At 42.7% G+C, this 23,409-nt stretch overlaps 1 protein-coding gene across 1 annotated transcript in view; it reads left to right on the top strand.

The window, feature by feature from the left end:
* RIOX1 (ribosomal oxygenase 1) overlaps nucleotides 1-23,409 on the top strand; it is a 178,822-nt gene that overhangs the window by 77,736 nt on the left and 77,677 nt on the right. Inside the window, exons 9-10 of the mRNA XM_040350758.1 lie at nucleotides 2,859-3,037; nucleotides 13,042-13,146. Coding sequence (XP_040206692.1) covers nucleotides 2,859-3,037; nucleotides 13,042-13,146 — 284 coding nt within the window. The remainder of the gene's footprint in view (nucleotides 1-2,858; nucleotides 3,038-13,041; nucleotides 13,147-23,409) is intronic.

Below are 23,409 nucleotides of genomic sequence, written 5' to 3'. Positions count from 1 at the left end.
GGAGCGTTCATATTGATAAATGTAAAGTTATGCACTTGGGGTCTAAGAACATGCATGCATCATACATACTAGGGGAGTGCAACTGGGGGAATCGATGGGGAAGTAGGATCTGGGGGTTTTGGTAGATCAATAAGCTCAATAATGGCATGCAATGCCAAGCTGCGGTTTCCAAAGCGAGCAAAGGGGACTTTGGTGAGATGTCAGGGGTCTAAATGGACCCCTCCCCTTTGAGACTGAGGAAGGGACTGAGGACACAGAGTCCCCAGTCCCTTTCTCTGCGACCTTGGCTGCACTGAAGATGAATAGACAGAAGACAGCAGCTCCTCTCCGTTAATAAACTGAGACATCGTAAACCGTTTACAATGCTTAGTTATGAATAAACAGTCAGGGACTGTCCATTCAGAAAAGGAAAGATGGTAAATGACATATATAAAAACGAGGGGGGGAAACTAATGCGCAAAACCAACCTCAACAAGGGCACAACAAAGCTAAAATAAGAAAATCAAACTAATAATGCAGCTGCCACGACTAATAGTGTTCACACACTTAAAGCAATTAATGACAAGGGGGGGGGGGGTGTAATGGCGCTTGCAACAGGATCTAATTAAAACTAAATATCAATAACGATTTCCATAATGTGAATAAGTTGTCAGGAAAATGTGCTCCACTGGTTCCTGTGTAAAATATGTTCCACTCTGAATAAAATCATATACCCACCCAACATTAACTGAGTAATGTGGAGAGTAATAAGAGTGGATAAATGATGATAAAAAAGACAAATGTGCCAGTGACCCGCACAATATTAATAGCGAGTGATCTGGAATTGTTCAGATAAAATTAACAAGCAGTAGCTATCTTCATAAACATATAACATATATAGTGCAAATATGCAAATGAGCTCAAACCAATCCAAAGTGCATAGTGCAATAAATTAATAATATCCATATAAGTGAAAAAAACATCAAAAAGTGGAAGAAATATAAATAATATTCCAATCCATGCATAAAAGTGAAAAAAAATTCAATCCATAAATGACTGCAGTGAAAAATGTCCCATATAATTCACCAAGGAATTAAAAAAAAAAAAAAAAAAATCAAGAAATGTCAATATAAAAATTATATATATATATATATATATATATATATATATATATATATATATATATATATATATATATATATATATATATATATATATATATATATATATACATTTTTATATTGACATTTCTTGATTTTTTTTTTTTTTTTTAATTCCTTGGTGAATTATATGGGACATTTTTCACTGCAGTCATTTATGGATTGAATTTTTTTCACTTTTATGCATGGATTGGAATTTTATTATTTATATTTCTTCCACTTTTTGATGTTTTTTTCACTTATATGGATATTATTCATTTATTGCACTATGCACTTTGGATTGGTTTGAGCTCATTTGCATATTTGCACTATATATGTTATATGTTTATGAAGATAGCTACTGCTTGTTAATTTTATCTGAACGATTCCAGATCACTCGCTATTAATATTGTGCGGGTCACTGGCACATTTGTCTTTTTTATCATCATTTATCCACTCTTATTACTCTCCACATTACTCAGTTAATGTTGGGTGGGTATATGATTTTATTCAGAGTGGAACACATTTTACACAGGAACCAGTGGAGCACATTTTCCTGACAACTTATTCACATTATGGAAATCGTTATTGATATTTAGTTTTAATTAGATCCTGTTGCAAGTGCCATTACACCCCCCCTTGTCAATAAATGACATATATACCGACTCCTCCTTCCGCTCTCCATCCTGAAAGATCTGGGACGGGGGCGGATGAGCACACAGAGGAGGTCTGGTGGAGGACATGGGTGGTGGGGGAAGTTGCAATCCCCAATCTCCCTGCACGGCTTTCAATAAAGCAGCCGAAAGCCATGGGAGGGAGAGGAGGAGAAGCAGCTGTCGGATGCTTTTATTGAAAGCCATGCAGGGAAATCATTGATTGTAACTCCCCCCACCACCACACCGATCGTTCCTGACTGTTCAAGTATCAGGTCAAGCATCAGAGCATTTGCACAAGTACAAGTACTTGTGCAAATGCTCAGTATCATCACTAATACTAGTATCAGTATCGATGCAACCCTACTGAAATCGCATTGCATTTGGACCAAAATGATGCAGGACCCTTTATGTCTGCACTGGAATCGGATCACATGGGTGTTCTGCATTATGAGAACCGATTTGGGGGTGTCATTAACTTTATATCGACTCAGATGCAATGTGGGAAACCGTAAAGGAATCACTGTGGGAACCAGTTTTATTCAGCTAATTATGAATTTCTGCAAGCCACAGCAGCAAGTTTAATTAAATAATGAATGTTCAAATTGTTATCAAAAGCAATCTGTCATACAAAGAGCGTTACTTTAGCACTTCCTGTTACACTACACTATGGGGTGTTTTTACTAAAGGCAAATCCACGTTGAACTTTACAAATGCACTGCAAGAGCACTTGGAAGTGCAGCCACTGTAGATCCGAGGGGGAAATGCAAGTAAAATAAAAAACAGCATTTTTGCTTGTACATGATTGGATGGTAAAATCATCAGAGCTTCCCCTTATCTAAGGTCTTTCCCTCAGATTTACAGTGACTACACTTCCAAGTGCAGAGTGGATTTGATTTTTAGTAAATCGACCTCTATGTTTTAACATGAGACTGTCGTGCAGATTTTGCTTTAATTGCTAGTACTGGGAGCACATTTATTTTGATCTGCACAGATGCTTTTTAGATACAAATTCAACAACCAAGTTTTTTTCACTTTGCTTTGGCTGCACCCAAGTAACAATGTGAATATGTTTAATTTTGAGCAGCTAACTTCACAGACCGTGATATTGGAGAGCCCATTCTGGAGACGATTTTGGAAGCTGGAGATCTCCTTTATTTCCCTCGAGGGTTTATTCACCAGGCTGACTGTCTTCCTGATGTCCACTCCCTGCACATGACTGTGTCTTCATTCCAGAAGAATAGCTGGATTGACCTACTGGAAAAAGTGAGAAGACAATTTCTCAGTTTTAACTGTGGAAAATGGACAGAGGCTGTTTACATTTACATGTTCCATATTACTAAAATATCAACTTTCAGCTACTGTCATTAAAGCATGTATTTACCCTAATTGCACTGAACAATCTAAAGCACTATAACGCATCCAACTGCTATGGCCTGCTTTTTACCATTAGGCTACATGTACACGGGACGTTTTAACAACTGTTCCTAAATGATTAAACTTGACAGATAGTAACCCACCTTTAAAACGTCAGTTTTGCCGCGTTTACATGCTGCGTTTAGCCGCGTTTGCATTTAGAAGCATTTCTAAAAACGCCAAAGTATTCGGCCTCCTTGAACTTTGCGACCTTTTGCCACATTTCAGGCTTCAAACATAAAGATATAAAACTGTATTTATTTTTTTGGAATCAACAAGTGGGACACATTAATGAAGTGGAACGAAATTTATTGGATATTTCAAACTTTTTTAACAAATAAAAAACTGAAAAATTGGGCGTGAAATTATTCAGCCCCTTTACTTTCAGTGCAGCAAACTCTCTCCAGAAGTTCAGTGAGGATCTCTGAATGATGCAATGTTGACCTAAATGACTAATGATGATAAATATAATCCACCTGTGTGTACTTAAGTCTCCGTATAAATGCACCTGCACTGTGATAGTCTGAGGTCTGTTTAAAGCACAGAGAGCATCATGAAGAACAAGGAACACACCAGGTAGGTCCAAGATACTGTTGTGGAGAAGTTTAAAGCCGGATTTGGATACAAAAAGATTTTCCAAGATTTAAACATCCCAAGGAGCACTGTGCAAGCGATAATATTGAAATGAAAGGAGTATCGGACCACTGCAAATCTACGAAGACCTGGCCGTCCCTCTAAACTTTCAGCTCATACAAGGAGAAGACTAATCCGAGATGCAGCCAAGTGGCCCATGATCACTCTGGATGAACTGCAGAGATCTACAGCTGTGGTGGGAGACTCTGTCCATAGGACAACAATCAGTCATATACTGCACAAATCTGGCCTTTATGGAAGAGTGGCAAGAAGAAAGCCATTTCTTAAAGATATCCATAAAAAGTGTAGTTTAAAGTTTGCCACAAGCCACATGGGAGACACACCAAACATGTGGAAGAAGGTGCTCTGGTCAGATGAAACCAAAATCGAACTTTTTGGCAACAATGCAAAACTTTATGTTTGGCGTAAAAGCAACACCGCTCATCACCCTGAACACACCATCCCCACTGTCAAACATGGTGGTGGCAGCATCATGGTTTGGGCCTGCTTTTCTTCAGCAGGGACAGGGAAGATGGTTAAAATTGATGGGAAGATGGATGGAGCCAAATACAGGACCATTCTGGAAGAAAACCTGATGGAGTCTGCAAAAGACCTGAGACTGGGACAGAGATTTGTCTTCCAACAAGACAATGATCCAAAACATAAAGCAAAATCTACAATGGAATTGTTCATAAATAAACATATCTAGGTGTTAGAATGGCCAAGTCAAAGTCCAGACCTGAATCCAATCGAGAATCTGTGCAAAGAACTGAAAATGGGCAAACATTTCAGTCTCTTGATGTGCAAAACTGATGGAGACATCAGAGCCAGCAAAAGGTGGCACTACAAAGTATTAACTTAAGGGGGCTGAATAATTTTGCACGCCCAATTTTTCAGTTTTTTATTTGTTAAAGTTTGAAATATCCAATAAATTTCGTTCCACTTCATGATTGTGTCCCACTTGTTGGTTGTTCAAATTTTTTTTACAGTTTTATATCTTTATGTTTGAAGCCTGAAATGTGGCAAAAGGTCGCAAAGTTCAAGGGGGCCGAATACTTTCGCAAGGCACTGTATAAACGAAACACAGGGTACCGCGTTTAGTCGCGTTTGCCATCTGAATTGTGGAAATCTTCTGCGTCTGATCCCATTTTTTTTGCTTTCAAAGAAACACTGTTAAACACAACTGCCTAAAAACGGTAATAAACGAGACTGTGTACATGGGTCACATAGTGTGACATTGAATGAGTTTAGGGGCAGTTGAAAAAAGCATCCAACTGCCTCTGAACGTACGTTTAGCAGCGTCCCGTGTACATGGGGCCTTAGGATACCAGCAGGTTTACTTTATGTGCTATTTTCTTTATCGTTACATCACGGGACACAGAGCGGCATTCATTACTATATGGGTTATATGGAGTACCTTCAGGTGTAGACACTGGCAATCTTCAAACAGGAAATGCCCCTCCCTATATAACCCCCTCCCATAGGAGGAGTACCTCAGTTTTTACGCCAGTGTCTTAGGTGTTAGTCATGGTTTAGCTTGCCTCCGCATCCTTGGGATTAGGTGAGCTACCGGTTCTGTCCAAAAAAGCCTGTGCGCTAAAGTGGTCAGTAACCGGACCCCAAACCCTTGGGGTATAGCCCATAATGCTTTCTTTTTAAGAGAGCTGGACCCTGGGCCCAGAACTTAGAAAACCTTTGGGGCGCCTAATGTTTTCTGTTTGCCAGGGTGCTGTATGGGCCCAGGACAGTGGATCCTTCATGGAAGAAGAAGGTTCCCAGGGCCTGAAGGTCTAGACATCCCCACGGAGATGGGGGAAGATTGGACCTCTTGCTTGGCAAAGTCCTGCGGCATGGAGCAGGTAAGTAAGGGGAAAAACCTGCGGGGCTTGGCTCTTAGCAAGTTTTTTCTGGGAGGTCACAGGGGACATGCCTAAGGTTATGCATTGCATCTGGCAAACCAGTCACATATCATGAAGATAGGATGGCTCTATATGTTATATTTCCCCATAAAAGGTGACCTCCCTGGTAGTGTTGGAAAAGCTGTGAGTGGGGCCTTTTATGTACAAGTGTATGTGTGTGTCAGAGAGCTATGCTTACCTGCAAGCCTCCAGGCGATGCTCTATCCAGTCCTCTCCCTCATGCCTGCAAGGCAGGCAAAACGCTGACCTCCTCGTGTGTTCCAGGCCTGCGGCTGCAGGAACAGAGAGGCCCTTCCTCCCAACCCCCCCCCCCCCCGTCGGCGGGCGCGCGCGCGGTGCGCGTGCACGTGTTATAGACGCATTTGGCGCCGTTTTAGCTGGGGGGGAAGGGCGGGTCAGTGGTTTAAAGGAAGGGGCGGCCCTTCCTTAGATGCCACAGCTCATTCATTTCTCTGGCTTAAGGGAGGAAGGACTGGAGTGAAGCACGGGGCGCTGAGGACACACAGTGGCCAGAAAGAATACTACAGTCTTCAGAAGATTGTGGTTTAGCCTAGGAATAGGCTGGTTTTCTTTTCCATCTCATAGTCTTTTCTTTGGCAATACTACTCAGGGGGATAGAATGTTTTTTCTTGCCTAGATTGAAAAAAAAAAAGAAGAAAAGTTTTTCTTTGAAAAAAAAAAAAAAAAAAAAGTGTCATCTAGGGTAGAGGAAACATTTTTTATTCCCCAAACAGGTGTTTGGGCATTTAACTATTATAAGTCCCAGGTACCAATAAGTAGCAGGTGTACCTCGGTATTGTACCATGGCATCAAGATCAGAGGGTACAAAAGGTGGGGATTCCCCCGCAGAATCTGAGGTCTCGGATAGAGCTATGCCGCTGCTTTCCCCACAGGGAGCCTTTGGGCCATCGGGGTCTGGGGCTAGAGCTGACGCGAGTCAACCCAACCCTAAGGTGGTCACGGAGGAGGTGTTACTCGCCTCTTTAAATGAGATGCGGAGAAGCATGGGAGAAATGATAGCCGCAGCCATGCGGGGTAGTAAGCGGAATAGATCTCCGTCACCCGTGCGCGGACCCTCGGAAGAGGAGGTCCTTTCCTCTGGGGAATTGGACCTCTTGGACAGAGACCAAGTAGGTTCAGGGATCGAAGATCCGGATACAGAGGAGTCTGGGGCAGTCTCCCTGAGGGAGAGCTGGTGGATTCAGGGCTTGACGGACTTGGTCCATAAGGCATTCAACCTGCCTGTACCAGATCTCCAGGTATTGACGGTTTCAGCTTTGGGCTCACTGAGGGCGCCTCAAAGCAGTGCTGTGTTTCCGATCCATCCTCTATTGGAGGAAGTCTTGTTCCAAGAGTGGAACAAACCAGACAAGGTTTTCTTTCCACCTAAGAAATTTTCTGTCTTATATCCTATGGAAGAAAAGTTTTCCAAGAGATGGGCTTCTCCTGCAGTAGACGCAGCCATCTCATGTGTTAACAAATCGTTAACATGTCCTGTAGAAAACGTACAGGTTTTCAAAGATCCAGTTGATAGACGCTTGGAAGCCCTACTTAAGAACTCCTTCACTTCTGCAGGGGCAGTAGTACAGCCAGCCGTGGCTGCGATTGGAGTCGCTCAAGCTTTATCGGATCAATTTAAGCAAATGCTTGAACTTATTCCTGCCGAGCAGGCAGAAGAATTTTCGGATGTCCCTAAGGCCATATGTTTTACGGTAGACGCAATCAAGGATTCTATCCAACAAGCGTCACGTTTATCATTATCCCTTATCCATATGAGAAGACTCTTATGGTTAAAAAGCTGGGAGGCTGAGCCCCCATGCAAGAAGCTCCTGGCAGGGTTTCCCTTCCATGGAGGACGGCTCTTCGGAGAGGACTTAGATAAATACATTCAGACCATTTCAAGCGGCAAGAGTACTCTCTTGCCAACTAAGAAGAGGGTTCAGGGACCTGCGTTTAAACGACAGTCCTCCCCTGGGCAGGGGCCCTCTAATGCCAAGCAGTATCGACGGCCTCCTGCAAGAACAAACTTCGGCTTCAACAGCAGATCACAAGGACAGGCTGTTAGGGGCAAGAGGCAGTGGTTTCGCAAGCCAGCAAAACCAGCCCCCAAGTCTACCTCATGAAGGGGCGCCCCCACCCACGAAGGTGGGGGGAAGGCTGCGACTCTTTTCGGAGATTTGGGAAGCCAGCATTCCCGACGAGTGGGTACGGTCTTCCGTGGCCACAGGCTACAAGCTAGAATTCCTAAGGTTTCCTCCTCCTCATTTCCAGGAGTCGAGGATTCCAAACGATCTGGAGAAAGGAGCCGCGTTAAGGGCGGCTCTAGATCATCTACTTTCCCAGGAAGTAATAGTAGAGGTACCAGTCCTGGAACAGGGGCTGGGTTTCTACTCCAACCTATTCATCATCCTAAAGCCCAATGGAGATGTCAGGCCAATTTTGGACCTAAAGATGGTAAATGCATACTTAAAAGTCCGCTCATTTCGGATGGAATCCGTGCGGTCAGCAGCTGCCACACTCCAAAAAGACGACTTCATGGCGTCCATAGACATAAAGGATGCCTACCTTCATGTTCCAATTTATCAGCCACATCAAAGATATCTACGCTTTATGGTGGCTTCGCGTCATTTCCAATTCGTGGCGCTTCCCTTCGGGTTGGCTACGGCCCCCCGGGTGTTCACGAAGGTTCTAGCTCCAATCCTAGCCAAGCTAAGGATCCAAGGGGTCACGATCCTAGCATACCTGGACGACCTCCTAGTCATAGACCACTCGTCTCCCGGCTTGGAACGAGCAGTGGCCCTCACGGTCCAATACCTCGAGAGGTTCGGCTGGGTCCTAAATCGAGAAAAGTCAGCATTCCAGCCCACAAGGCAGTTGGAATATCTCGGCATGAGATTAGACACGGAACAACAAGGGGTGTTCCTACCTCTGAGGAAGGTCAAAGCCATCAAGGAATTAATCCTACTGGTTCTAAGCAAGAAAGAACCGACTATTCGCCTATGTATGAGATTACTAGGCAAGATGGTGGCTACTTTCGAGGCGGTGCCATACGCCCAGAGCCACACTCGCATCCTGCAGGCAGCCATCCTGTCAGCATGGAGCAGAAGGCCACAGGCCTTGGATATCCCGTTGCCTCTCTCATCAAGAGTCCGGCAAAGTCTGTGTTGGTGGTTAGACCCTCAGAATCTACTGAAGGGAAAATCTTTCAGCCCAGTGGCTTGGAAGATAGTGACCACAGACGCCAGCCTGACGGGCTGGGGAGCGATTGTGGATGGTTCCACTCGCCAAGGTATTTGGGCAAAGCCAGAGAAGCTTTTACCCATCAACATCTTGGAGCTCAGAGCTGTTCGACTAGCCCTCAGGGCTTGGACGTCGAAATTGCAGGGGCTCCCGGTGAGAATTCAATCAGACAATGCCACGGCAGTGGCATACATAAATCACCAAGGGGGGACCAGGAGTCAGGCCGCTCAGAGAGAAGTGAGCTTGATTCTCCTATGGGCAGAGGCTCATGTGCCCTGCATATCGGCAATATTCATTCCCGGAGTGGACAACTTTCAGGCGGACTTCTTAAGCCGCCAGACTCTATGGCCGGGGGAATGGTCTCTGCATCCACAAGTCTTTCAAGCACTCTGCCAAAGATGGGGAGTGCCGGACGTGGATATCATGGCATCGAGACTCAACAAGAAGCTAGACAGGTTCATGTCCCGCTCAAGGGATCCGATGGCCTGCGGAACCGATGCTCTGGTTTGCCCTTGGCATCAGTTCAAGCTTCTTTATGCGTTTCCCCCGCTCCAGTTACTACCCCGCCTGCTGCGCAGGATCCGGGTGGAGCACATACCAGTTATCCTGGTAGCTCCAGCATGGCCCAGAAGGGCTTGGTACTCACTAATCCTAAGGATGGTAGTGGGAAACCCTTGGACTCTGCCTCTAAGGCCAGACCTGCTATCGCAAGGTCCGATCCTCCACCCTGCCTTACGGCATCTAAATTTGACGGCCTGGAAGCTGAATCCTTGATTCTCAGGGGTAGAGGTCTGTCTCAGAAAGTAATCTCTACCCTAATCAGAGCCAGGAAACCGGTCTCTAGGGTGATTTATCACAGGGTCTGGAAGGCCTATATAGGCTGGTGCGAGTCCAAGCTATGGCTTCCTCGCAAGTTCACCATAGATAGAGTTTTAAGTTTTCTCCAGCTAGGAGTGGATAAAGGATTGGCATTAAGCACAATCAAAGGACAGATTTCTGCCCTGTCAGTGTGGTTTCAGCGGCCGCTGGCCACCCACTCGCTGGTTAAGACCTTCCTTCAAGGGGTCTTACGTATTAAACCTCCAGTTAAATCCCCGCTTTGTCCGTGGGATTTAAATCTTGTTCTGTCGAGTTTACAGAAACAACCGTTTGAGCCGTTGGCTGAAGTTCCTTTGGTTCTACTGACAAGGAAGTTGGTGTTTTTGGTTGCCATAGTTTCCGCAAGAAGAGTTTCGGAACTGGCAGCCTTATCCTGTAAGGAACCATATCTTATATTTCATAAGGACAAGGTCGTTCTCCGCCCTCATCCTTCCTTCTTACCGAAGGTCATATCCAGTTTTCATTTGAACCAGGATTTGGTATTACCATCCTTCTTCCCTAAACCTACTTCCAGAAAGTAAGGGTTGCTGCATACCTTGGATATTGTCAGGGCCATGAAGGCCTATCTTAAAGCTACAGAGAAGATCCGGAAAACAGATGTGCTGTTTATTCTACCGGATGGGCCCAAGAAGGGGCAGGCAGCTGCAAAGTCCACCATTTCTAGGTGGATTAAGCAATTGATCACTCAGGCCTACGGCTTGAAAGGGTTGCCTCCTCCAGTATCATTAAGGGCTCATTCTACTAGAGCCATGGGCGCCTCCTGGGCAGCACACCACCAGATCTCTATGGCTCAAGTTTGCAAGGCGGCAACCTGGTCTTCTGTCCACACATTTACAAAATTCTACAAGTTGGACGTAAGAAGGAATACTGATACTGCCTTCGGGCAGGCAGTGCTGCAGGCTGCAGTTTGAGACCCTCGGATTCCGGGGGCTCCTCTTTTTTTGAGTTAAATTTAAAATTTAAGATTATTTTTCTCAAATAAGTTGGATTTATTATGATTTGAGTATATCTCTAAATTAAATCCTTTTGTCTTGGAGATGTTCTCCCTCCCCTCATTGTAAGCATTGCTTTGGGACATCCCATATAGTAATGAATGCCGCTCTGTGTCCCGTGATGTAACGATAAAGAAAAAGAGATTTTTAATACAGCTTACCTGTAAAATCTTTTTCTTGGAGTACATCACGGGACACAGAGCTCCCACCCCTCTTTTGAGGACCATTTTGGGAGGCATACTGCTTGCTACAAAACTGAGGTACTCCTCCTATGGGAGGGGGTTATATAGGGAGGGGCATTTCCTGTTTGAAGATTGCCAGTGTCTACACCTGAAGGTACTCCATATAACCCATATAGTAATGAATGCCGCTCTGTGTCCCGTGATGTACTCCAAGAAAAAGATTTTACAGGTAAGCTGTATTAAAAATCTCTTTTTTAGGGCTCATGCACACATCTGCATATGGGCATACAAAGTAAAATAAGGCTGTAGTTCCTATTGCCCATTGGAATGCGTTACAGAAAATGCTATGCAAGCCTGTATGCGTTTTAAGCGATAACACCGGCATTTACTCATGCACATGTTTGTCATTTTTTTCATAACATAAAACTTCGAAAAATACACCCATAAATGCCAAAATATGCTGCAGATGTGGCTCCTGCTGTGTAGCAAATGTATTTTTAATGCATTTGAGTGTTTTTTCTTTCTTCTTCTTTTTTTTTTTTTAATAGATAAAGATATATATGTATATATCGTGTTGTCTTTTTAGTTTTTTTTTGTGGGTTTTCTTGTCTAATATGCTTGAATGAAAGGATTTTTATATATAATATAGCATTGTGCACACAGCCATGTTGTCCCAGCAATCGCCACTGACAAAAATCAAGAAAGGCTGTAGCATGGCTATATGCTCACTCATACTTATATTGCAGCAGGGACATTTTTAAAGCATTTCCCAAGCTGAATACTGACATGAGACATACTCCATAAAAAAGTCATCTGGAAATTGCATACATTTAAACTTCTATATACAGTACTGGTATATACAGTACTGTGCAAAAGTTTTTGGCAGGCGTGAAGAAATGCTGCAAAGTAAGAATGCTTTTAAAAATATATATTTTAATTGTTTTTAATCAATTTGCAAAATGAGCAACCAGAATAAAAATCCAAATAAATTCTTCTAGGTACAGTTGCACCCAGTTTTTGAAGGAACTTGACAGGTTATTCTGTGGATGTAGGCTTCCTCAAAACCTTCTGTCTCTTTATGTAATCCCAGACAGACTTGTTGTTGAGATCAGGGCTCTGTGGTGGCCAAACCATTATTTCCAGAACTCCTTGTTCTTATTTACGCTAAAGATAGTTCTTAATGATATTGGCTGTATGTTTTGGGGTCATTGTCCTGCTGCAGAATAAATTCTGATGGTATGGCATGATGGATAAGTATTTGCCTGTATTTCTCAGCAATGAGGACCCCATTGATCGGGCATTTATATATAAAGTGTGTATTTATGTATGTGTATACAATACATGTGTACAGCATGGCTTTCCATTTAAAATATGTGCAAATTATTCTTTGAAAAACATTTGTGCTGTGTACCCTGTGCTCTGTTTGCCTCAGTTGAAAGGTTAGGAAAGTATATGTTGCTTGAGGCAAAAGAAGTCGAGAGCAAAATAGACACACTGTGAAAAAGTGTTACTGCCAGCTCACATTAGAATCTCACAGGAATGTGATCTGTGTTCTCCTGCAGTCCTATTTGGCAACACATTCATTTGAATGGGCTGTAAATCGCATCCGACTACACAAAAAGTAGTGCATGCACTACTTTTTGAGAAACGCGTCGCACGGTACTGCGGTAACATGCGATTAGATGTCCGCAAATGCACTGCATGTGCAGTCTGCCTATGGGGTGCCATTAACAATGTTACAATATTGGCACTCGCAGTAAATCACAAAGGTAGTTCGTTTTGAACGAGTTGCTGGAAACATGCATGGAACATGCCTTTCCTGCACTCCAAACTGGTGTGAACTGGCCCATAACGGGAACTTTATCAACTTTATCAACATATCATTTTATATAGTCATGTAGCTAAAGTTGCCAGTTGCCATGTATGTTCAGTTACTTCAAAAAGGGGTTTTACATATAGATATAGGGAATCTTCTCTTTTACAAACTAATTTTACTTTTCTAACTTTAGCTTCTGCCAGCATCCCTGCAGATTGCAGCTGAGGAGGATGTTGAATTTCGGAAGGGTCTTCCTCTAGACTACTTGGAGTACATGGGCGTACAAAATGCGGACTTGGTAAGCATGATTGAGTGTTCTATTGAGTCACTTACTCTGTGTACACTGTATGAGTATATTTAAAATGTACCTAATATTTTCTTCAGCAGATAAACGGTCAATAATTTACTTCTTTCCCAGATGCCTTTAGACCAGGGGTGCCCAACCTTTTGAAGAGTGAGGGCCACTTAAGCAACTTGGTAACCGTTCACGGGCCACAATGAGCGGAGTGGGTGTATGGCAGTCCACACTACTCTATAGAGCCCACTCTACTTTAAAAAAAAAAAAAAACAACATTTTTTTAGCTGATCGGAGGTAGGCGTTTGTAAACAGACACAAGTGCATTTACATCTGCCAATCCTTAGAGCAGGGGTCTGCAACCTTTAAGACATAAAGAGCCACTTGGACCCATTTCCGAAGGAAAAAAAAAACTGGCAGCCGCAAAACCATTGCGACATTTAAAACAAATATTACACTGCATATATTCTTTCTTACCTTAATGCTATATACAGGATCGTGCAGTCAGATTCCACCTCCACATGCCCAGCCAATGCAATACTGTACAATATCAGATAAGATTCCGCCTCCACATGCCCAGCAAATGCAATACTGTACAATATGATATTGTACAGTATTGCATTTGCTGGGCATGTGGAGGCGGAATCTTATCTGATATAATTGATATTGTACAGTATTGCATTTGCTGGGCATGTGGAGGTGGAATCGTATCTGATATTGTCAATATCAGATAAGATTCCACCTCCACATGCCCAGCAAATGCAATACTGTACAATATCAGATAAGATTCCACCTCCACATGCCCAGGCTGGCCCCAGCCCTAGACTAGGCCGCTCCCCCCCCCCCCCCCCCAGTCCCAGACACTTCCAATCCACACATGATGCCTGTGGCCACATGACCCCCCCCCCCCCTGCCCCCCCCCCACACGCCACGCGGTAGATGTAATTGCGGTAACGCCGCCCAAGTAATGGGAACGGCGTTACCGCGAGGGTAAGAGTAATCAGGTAGATTACTCGTTACCCTCAAAAGGTGCCCCGGAGCCGCGGCAAAGGTTCAAAAGAGCCGCGGGTTGCAGACACCTGCCTTAGAGGTAAATGGTGGGTCCGATTGGGTCGTACTGACTGCTTTCACAATGATGCATGTTTTTTTTTCCTGCACCACGAGTGCAGCACATTTCACCTATAGGTTTCCTGCAGGTTAGCTGCACTTTGCCAAAGACTTCTATTATATCCTGTAGATGTGGTGCACTTTCTGAAAGCACACTAAACTCGCAGGTAATAAAAGTCTATGGCTCAGTGCAGGTAATCCGTTTAAAAGCAGCCCAGTATCCACTACAGAACAGAGAGAGCTCCACGGGCCACTGGTTGGGCACCCCTGCTTTACACAAATGGCTTCACATGGTGAAAATATTAATAGTTATTTACCACTTGGTTGTCATTGTGCGTCTTTAACTACTTGCCTACCGGGCCAATTCTAATGCCGCGTACACACGACCGTTTTTCATGACGTGAAAAATGCCATTTTTTTAAATGGTCATTAAAAACGATCGTGTGTGGGCTCCAGAGCATTTTTCTCGATGTGAAAAATGGGCATTAAAAATTTAGAACATGCTCTAAATTTTTGCGTCGTTTTTCACGTCGTGAAATACGGTCGTGTGTAGGCTTTAACGTCGTGAAAAAAAATGTGCATGCTCAGAAGCAAGTTATGAGACGGGAGCACTCATTCTGGTAAAACTAGCATTTGTAATGGAGATGGCACATTCATCACGCTGTAACAGACTGAAAAGCGCGAATCGTCTCTCACCAAACGCTTACACTTGCAACTTATGTCTTTCCCGCTCTTCATAGCGTTCACAACTTTTTATCAGATTTATTGATTGCATTCATGCGATGAGCAAACTTTCACTAGATTTGATTACGGCAGTTATGACCCCCTAGTGCTTCTTTTCACAATGTTGGCTGTTCACTGTAATATATTAGTATTGTTGCGTCGGGGGCAATATTGGTTAAATGATTAAATTACTGTATTTATCTATCTAAGTATAACACACACTTTTTTCCCCCTCAAAATCGTGGGTTCGTGTTATGCTGCCTTGGCGGATACAAGCGCCGCCAGATTCGACAAAGCCAGGATCTCCCATGTACTTGGCTCGGCTCAGTCACGCCCAGTCCCGCCTCCTGGACGGCTCCTAGCATGTCACATGTCCCGGATTGCAAAACCGAGTACACAGGAGATCTGGCTCTGTCTACATCCGCATTGGCTACATTAACGGGCACTGATCAGGCTACAATGATGGGCAATGGCAAGGCTGTAGATGGGCACTGCTGAGGCTGCAAATGATCATTGATCAGACTACAATGATGGGCAATGGCAAGGCTGCAAATTAAGAATTTAACAAAAAGTATGATGACATTGGAAACCGAGAGAGGTTCTGGTACTGAAAAGGTAGTTAAGGCTGGTACTCGTGTGGTTAAAAAGCTAGCTGCACAATGTCTATGGAGTCTGAAGATTGAAAAAGGCATTTTGCTCACTTTGTTAGTATACCTAGAACAGTACCACAGCTGTCGTCCCACTTTGCTATTCGTTTTGTCCTAGGAGAGTAAACAGTAAATACATCATTACACAAAAAAAGACAGACTGTGCAGGGGCATCAACAGTGAAAACCCAGCTGGAATACACTGGCAGGCAGAGTGGAAGCCTTGGGCCATGACATATGTTCGCTGTGCAGAAATCTGGTCCGAAGCATCAATGTTCTTCTTTTTTTTTTTTTCTCAGATTGTTGTAGAAGAATTATGTATGTGTAAATGACATGTTTTACACAAATCCAGAAAAAAGTATTCCACCAGAGAAAAAGCTTCTGCAATTTGTATCAACCTTGGCTGGGAAGGATTGCAATAAAACAAATTTGTTTTAAAGATAGTTTAAAGGTTTAACTCCAGCTTTTGCATCATGTTACATTTGTATTTTGCGTGTAACATGGTTACATAGTTAGTCAGGTTGAAAAAAGACACAAGTCCATCCAGTTCAACCACAAAAAACAAAAAAACAAAATAAAAAACACAGTAAAATCCTATACACCCAACTCCATACCCACAGTTGATCCAGAGGAAGGCAAAAAAAACCAGCGGAGCATGATCCAATTTGCTACAGCAGGGGAAAAAATTCCTTCCTGATCCCCCGAGAGGCAATCGGATTTACCCTGGATCAACTATACCTACAAATCTTAGTACTCAGTTATATTCTGTACATTTTAGGAAAGAATCCAGACCTTTCTTAAAGCAATCTACTGAGCTGGCCAGAACCACCTCTGGAGGGAGTCTGTTCCACATTTTCACAGCTCTTACTGTGAAAAAACCTTTCCGTATTTGGAGGTGAAATCTCTTTTCCTCTAGACGTAAAGAGTGCCCCCTTGTCCTCAGTGATGACCGTAAAGTGAATAACTCAACACCAAGTTCACTGTATGGACCTCTTATATATTTGTACATGTTGATCATATCCCCCCTTATTCTCCTCTTCTCAAGAGTGAATAAATGTAGTTCCTCTAATCTTTCCTCATAGCTGAGCTCCTCCATGCCTCTTATCAGTTTGGTTGCTCTTCTCTGCACTTTCTCCAGTTCTCCTATATCCTTTTTGAGAACTGGAGCCCAAAACTGAACTGCATATTCTAGATGAGGTCTTACTAATGATTTGTACAGGGGCAACATTATATCTCTGTCTCTGGAGTCCATACCTCTCTTAATACAAGAAAGGACTTTGCTCGCTTTGGAAACCGCAGCTTGGCATTGCATGCCATTATTGAGCTTATGATCAACTAAAACCCCCAGATCCTTCTCCACTACAGATCCCCCCAGTTGTACTCCCCCTAGTATGTATGATGCATGCATATTCTTAGCCCCCAAGTGCATAACTTTACATTTATCTACATTAAACCTCATCTGCCACTTAGTCGCCCAATCAGACAGAGCATTGAGGTCGGCTTGTAAATTGGAGACATCCTGCAAGGACGTTATTCCACTGCATAGCTTGGTGTCATCTGCAAAGACAGAAATGTTACTTTTGATCTCAGACCCAATATCATTTATAAATATATTGAAAAGTAAGGGTCCCAGCACTGAACCTTGGGGTACACCACTGATAACCTTGGACCATTCAGAGTAAGAATCATTAACCACGACTCTCTGAATTCTGTCTTTCAGCCAGTTTTCTATCCATTTACAAACTGATATATCCAATCCTGTAGACCTTACCTTACACATGAGCCGTGTGTGCGGAACTGTATCGAACGCTTTTGCAAAATCCAAATATATCACGTCCACAGCCACTCCTCTGTCCAGGGTTTTACTTACCTCTTCATAAAAGGAAATCAGGTTTGTCTGACAACTTCTGTCTTTCATGAATCCATGTTGTCTGCTGCTTAAATAGTTTTTTTCCTGCAAGAACTCATCCATGTGGTCTTTTATTAAACGTTCCAGTATCTTTCCAACTATAGAAGTTAAACTAACAGGTCTATAGTTACTTGGTAAAGACTTTGTTCCCTTTTTAAATATGGGCACCACATTGGCCCTGCGCCAATCCAGTGGTACTATTCCTGTCTTTAATGAGTCCCTAAATATTAGATACAGTGGCTTTGAAATGACAGAGCTCAACTCACCTAGGATCCGTGGTGCAAATGAAACCACTCTACCCAGCTGAAAGCATGTGGGAGGTTCTCCTTTGCAGCAGCTATCGCTTTTGTAATCTGTGCAAATGTTCAGGGTTCCACAGAACCAGTTAAAATGCTGAGGAATTGAGTCTTGTGTCACTAGATGAAGTGTGCATGTGCACTCCACACTCTGTCCCCACCTTCAACATGAAGTAGCAATGTCCCTATTGGCAAAAGACACGTGGTTCCACCTCTGTTACAGTAGTTCTTGCCTATAGTGGCCTTGTCACCACTGGCCATTTGAACATCTACTACTTTCAGCAGACAGTTCATGAGTACCCAAGGTTTTTACCTGGTATACTCTAAGATGTTTGCAGTGCAACATGTCATGGATACATAGTTGGTAAGGTTGAATAAAGATACCGGTCCATCCAGTTCATCCTGAGTGTGTATGTGTTTATATCACTGCCATTTTCAATATCCCTGTACATTGTGTTCACTAAGAAACTCCTATAAAAGTTTTTTTTTATTTATCTGCACTCCCCGCTGACACCACTAGCTGTGAAAGAGTGTTCCACATCCTCACCGTAAAGAACCTTTTACATAGTTAAAAATTGAACTGCGTTTCGTCTAACTTTAATGTGTGGCTGTGTATCTTATTCACAAAGTCGGTCCACAGCAGCACCACAGTGTCCTCGGTTCCCTTTCACATCACAGCTTCTCTTTGCATTAGTGCCACTTTATACTGAAGTCCCCTTTAATTTAATGTTACGAGGACTACACTGTAATATAAAGGGGACTGTAATCCCCCCCTCAGCACGATCCTGCCCAGCCATTGATGTCATCCTATCAGCAGAGAAGGGGGATGGGAGAAGCTGCAGATCTGGATGGAGGGCAGGAGGCGAGAAGCAAGTGTGGTCTGTAATAGTTCTGTCTCAACCATGGTTGCCGCTCACCTCCTACCGTGCGGCCCGGTCAGCAACAGGTCAGACTGGTACCGGTCCATGGCCTTGGGGGTTGGGGACACTGTCTTAGAGTGTAACTTACATTTTGGATTTTCCCAGTCAAAAGATTTTATTATATACACAGCATTTAACCGGTTTGTCAATTAACTTGCATTCATATTTTAAGATCCCAAGTGCATTAATTTATATTTTTTAACATCAAACCTCATCTGCCATATAGCCCACACCTCTATTTAACTAGGTCTTCTTGTAAAGTTGCTATATCCTGTTATGAAGTTATTGTCATGCTCAGCTTTGTATCCTCAGCAAACACTGAGATAAACAACAGAACTACTTTTTTCAACTTCTGTGCCGTTAAACAAAATTGGTCACAGGACAAAACCCTGGGGCACACCACCCACATCTCTAGACCATTTAGAAAATATGCCATTAACCACTTCCCGACGGCCGTACGACTATATACGGCCGCAGGGTGGTTCTACTTCTCTGGGGCGCCGTGTTTTTACGGCCGCCCCTTTCCGCGTTCCCCACGCGCGCTCCCGAGCGCGCAGCGGGGAACTTCTGTGCTGGCCGTGTCCCTTGGACACAGCCAATCACAGATCGCCGTGAACGGCCAATCGGAGTGGCCGTTTGCTAGGCGATCTGTGCAGCCAATGAGAGATGATCTCATATGTAAACATATGAGATAATTTCTCATTGCCGGCTCTCACACTGACAGCGTGCTGTCAGGGAGAGGGGAGACCGATCTGTGTCTCTTGTACATAGGGACACAGATCGGTCACCCCCCTTCCCCCCACAGTTAGAACACTATATAGGGAATACATTTAACCCCTTCCTCACCCCCTAGTGTTAACCCCTTCCCTGCCAGTCACATTTATACAGTAATTAGTGCATATTTATAGCACTGATTGCAGTATAAATGTGAATGGTGCCAAAAATGTGTCAAGTGTCCGATGTGTCCGCCATAATGTCGCAGTCGCAATAAAAATCGCAGATCGCCGCCATTACTAGTAAAAAAAAAAAAATAATTCTGTCCCTTATTTTGTAGGCGCTATCGCTTATTGCGATATTTTTAGTAAAAAAAAAAAATGTAGAATACGTATCGGCCTAGACTGAGGAAATTTTTTTTTTTAAATTGAGCTATTATAGCACGTGTGGAGGAGAACAGTGCAGCGCTGGATATAACAATTTGAGTGATAAACCATAAATAAATAAATGAATAGATGAATAAAATAAATAAAGTGGTAGACCAGCAGAATCCTTATGTCGCAATTGTCCTCTGATAAGAGTGGACAATCACGGTGAGTGAAGTGATAACTAAACACTTTAAGGTAAGTGATGTGATAACTAAATAAAAAAAATATAAAGTAATAATGAATTAAATAAAAACAAAAATATGGTACAGCAATAAACCAGTAAACCTCTCACAGTAGTCCACCAACTTAATATATACTGTGTCACATGAGAGCAAAGTTGAAAAAGTATATACAAAATATATATATAAAAATATTATTGGTAATAATGCACAGTAAATTAATAATGCAGTGCAAATCCACAGAGTGTATAAAAAAATATATAAATATAAAGAAATATATATTAAAATATAAGGTCCACAGGAAGGAGTAAGGGCTACAAGCCCACTTCAAAAAAGGTGGTAGGAAAGTGAAGATCCAATGAAAGTCCACAGATGAAAATAGGAAAAGGCAATCCACAGAAAATCCCACACCAGGAGAAATGGAGGCTTACCGGAAAGCCTGCGACCCGACCCTCTCAGGAGGGGTCTAAACAGGCGTGTAGGGAGACAGTTGTCCCTTGGGATGGTAGGAATGGATCGATAACCCTCACGGAGCGGATGTCTGGATCCACAGCTCCTCATGTAGATGAGTGATGATAGTACTCACAAAGGTGTGTGTTGGCGGTGATCTCCTCTGCTGTTACTTCCAGCAATGTCTTCTCTTTGCTGGTCTACCACTTTATTTATTTTATTCATCTATTCATTTATTTATTTATGGTTTATCACTCAAATTGTTATATTCCACATTTATTTCACTCATTTGATCTTATATTTTTTCCAGCGCTGCACTGTTCTCTTCCACACGTTCTTTTTGTTTTTATATCTAGGCATTAGTGTACAGCTGCAGGACGTCCCTCCCAGGACCCACCCTTAATTGTTTAATACATTCATTTCACCTAGCGCAGATTCCCCCACCCCACGCCCCCTCCTTATACCAATATTTATTATAGCAACAAGTAAAAAATATATTTTTTTTTTTCAAAATTGTCGCTCTATTTTTGTTTATAGCGCAAAAAATAAAAACCGCAGAGGTAATCAAATACCACCAAAAGAAAGCTCTATTTGTGGGGGGAAAAAAGGATGTCAATTTTGTTTGGGAGCCACGTCGCACGACCGCGCAATTGTCAGTTAAAGCGACGCAGTGCCGAATCGCAAAAAGTCCTCTGGGAAGGAAGGGGGTTTAAGTGCCCAGTAAGGAAGTGGTTAATCACTACCCTCTAGTTGCGCTTGCAACCAGTTTTCTATCTGGTACATACAATATCATTAATGTTATCAAGGATTACCATATAGTACTAGTTGTTACTTAGTTATGTTATTTATAGTCCTGTATACAGTTTCCTTTGCGTACGATAATGTGATCAAGCTTCTATCCGATTTTGTGTTTTATATAAAATGACAAAAATGGTTTGAACCCCCTGCAGCTTTTGTACGTTTTCCCACTTACAAAGAAATGAAGGGTCTATATTTGTTATCATATGTGTATTTTAAATGATGGAGACAGAATATCAACCAAAAATCCAGAAAAAACACATGATACAAATGTTATAAATTAAGCTGCAGTTCAGTGAGTAAAATAAGTATTTGATTCCCTACCAACCAATAATATATCTGGCTCCAACAGACTGGCTACAGTATGTGGTACACAGATTAGTCAGATTAAGAAGGTGCTCCTAACAACAACTCGTTATGTGTAAAAGACACCTGTCCAGAGAATCTTTCTTTCATCCAAACCTCACCATCGTGGACAAGACCAAAGAGTTGTCAAAGGACGTCAGGGACAAGATTGTAATGGACTACAAGACCAATCGGCAAGAAGGAGACAACTGTTGAAGTGATTATTCGCAAATGGATGAAAAGCAAAATAACCATCAGTTGCCCCTGGTATGGCGCTCCATGCAAGATTCCGCCTCATGAGGTATGTATGATCATGAGCAAAGTGAGGGATCAGCCCAGAACTACACGGGGGGAGATTGTGAATGATCTCAAGGCAGTTGGGACTACAGTCACCAAACAAACCATTTATAACACAATACGCCACCATGGATTGAAATTCTGCAGCGCCTGCAAGGTCCCCCTTCTCAAGAAGGCCATGTACAGGCCTGTAACGAAATGTCCCACACTCCACTTGAGTACTTTCGTCATATACCACTTCCTTCAGTCTGAATATAGATATTGAACATTAGCCGCACATTACAACCAGGAACAAGGCAGGACTGGTTTGGCTGCAAACTGAAACATGAACTGTTTATTGAAACACATGAACAGAGAGGTAACACTCAGGGACAATCCCTCCCCCTCCCTTTGCATTCAGGGCAGAACAAACTGTCCAATAACAATAGACACACAGGTCAGGTGTATTCAAACTCCTCATCAGTAAATAGTCTCATCAGCAGGGAGGGGCTGCTGAAGGAATCGCCCTCCTCCACATAGACATACATCCCATAATATACTTTTCTCCCAAGGCAGACAGATGCAATAGAACAATGGAATACAACCACACCCCAAATGAACCAGAAAAGAGTATACAACAAAAGGAGACCATATAATATATACAGTACAGACCAAAAGTTTGGACACACCTTCTCATTCAAAGAGTTTTCTTTTATTTTCATGACTATGAAAATTGTAGATTCACACTGAAGGGATCAAAACTATGAATTAACCACTTCTCTACTTTGGGTGTTTTTCAGATTTGGTGTTTACAAGACTAAAACAGTTTTTTTTGCTAGAAAATTACTTAAAACCCACAAACATTATATATTTTTTTTTCTAATACCCTAGAGAATAAAATGGCGATCATTGCAATACTTTTTGTCACACCATATTTGTGCAGCGGTCCTACAAGCGCACTTTTTTTGAAAAAAAAAAAACACTTTTTTGAATTAAAAAATAAGACGGCAATAAATTTGGCCCAATTTTTTTATATATTGTGAAAGATAATGTTACGCCGAGTAAAATGGTACCCAACATGTCACGCTTACAAATTGCGCCCGCTTGTGGCATGGCGTCAAACTTTTACCCTTAAAAATCTCGATGGGCGACGTTTAAAAAATTCTATAGGTTGCATTTTTTGAGTTACAGAGTAGGCCTAGGGCTATAATTATTGCTCTCGCTCTAACGATCGCGGCGATACCTCACTTGTGTCGTTTGAACACCGTTTTCATATGCGGGCGCTACCCGGGTATGCGTTCGCTTCTGCGCACGAGCTCGTCGGGACGGGGCGCTTTAAAAATGTTTTATTTTTTTTTCTTATTTATTTTTATTTATTTTATTATTTTTTACACTGGAAAAAAATAAAATGATCACTTTTATTCCTATTACAAGGAATGTAAACATCCCTTGTAATAGAAAAAAGCATGAGAGGT

This window comes from Rana temporaria, chromosome 4, assembly GCF_905171775.1.
Source record: "Rana temporaria chromosome 4, aRanTem1.1, whole genome shotgun sequence".
In the NCBI taxonomy this organism is placed as follows: Eukaryota; Metazoa; Chordata; class Amphibia; order Anura; family Ranidae; genus Rana; species Rana temporaria.
This window is presented reverse-complemented; position numbering and strand designations above follow the sequence as displayed.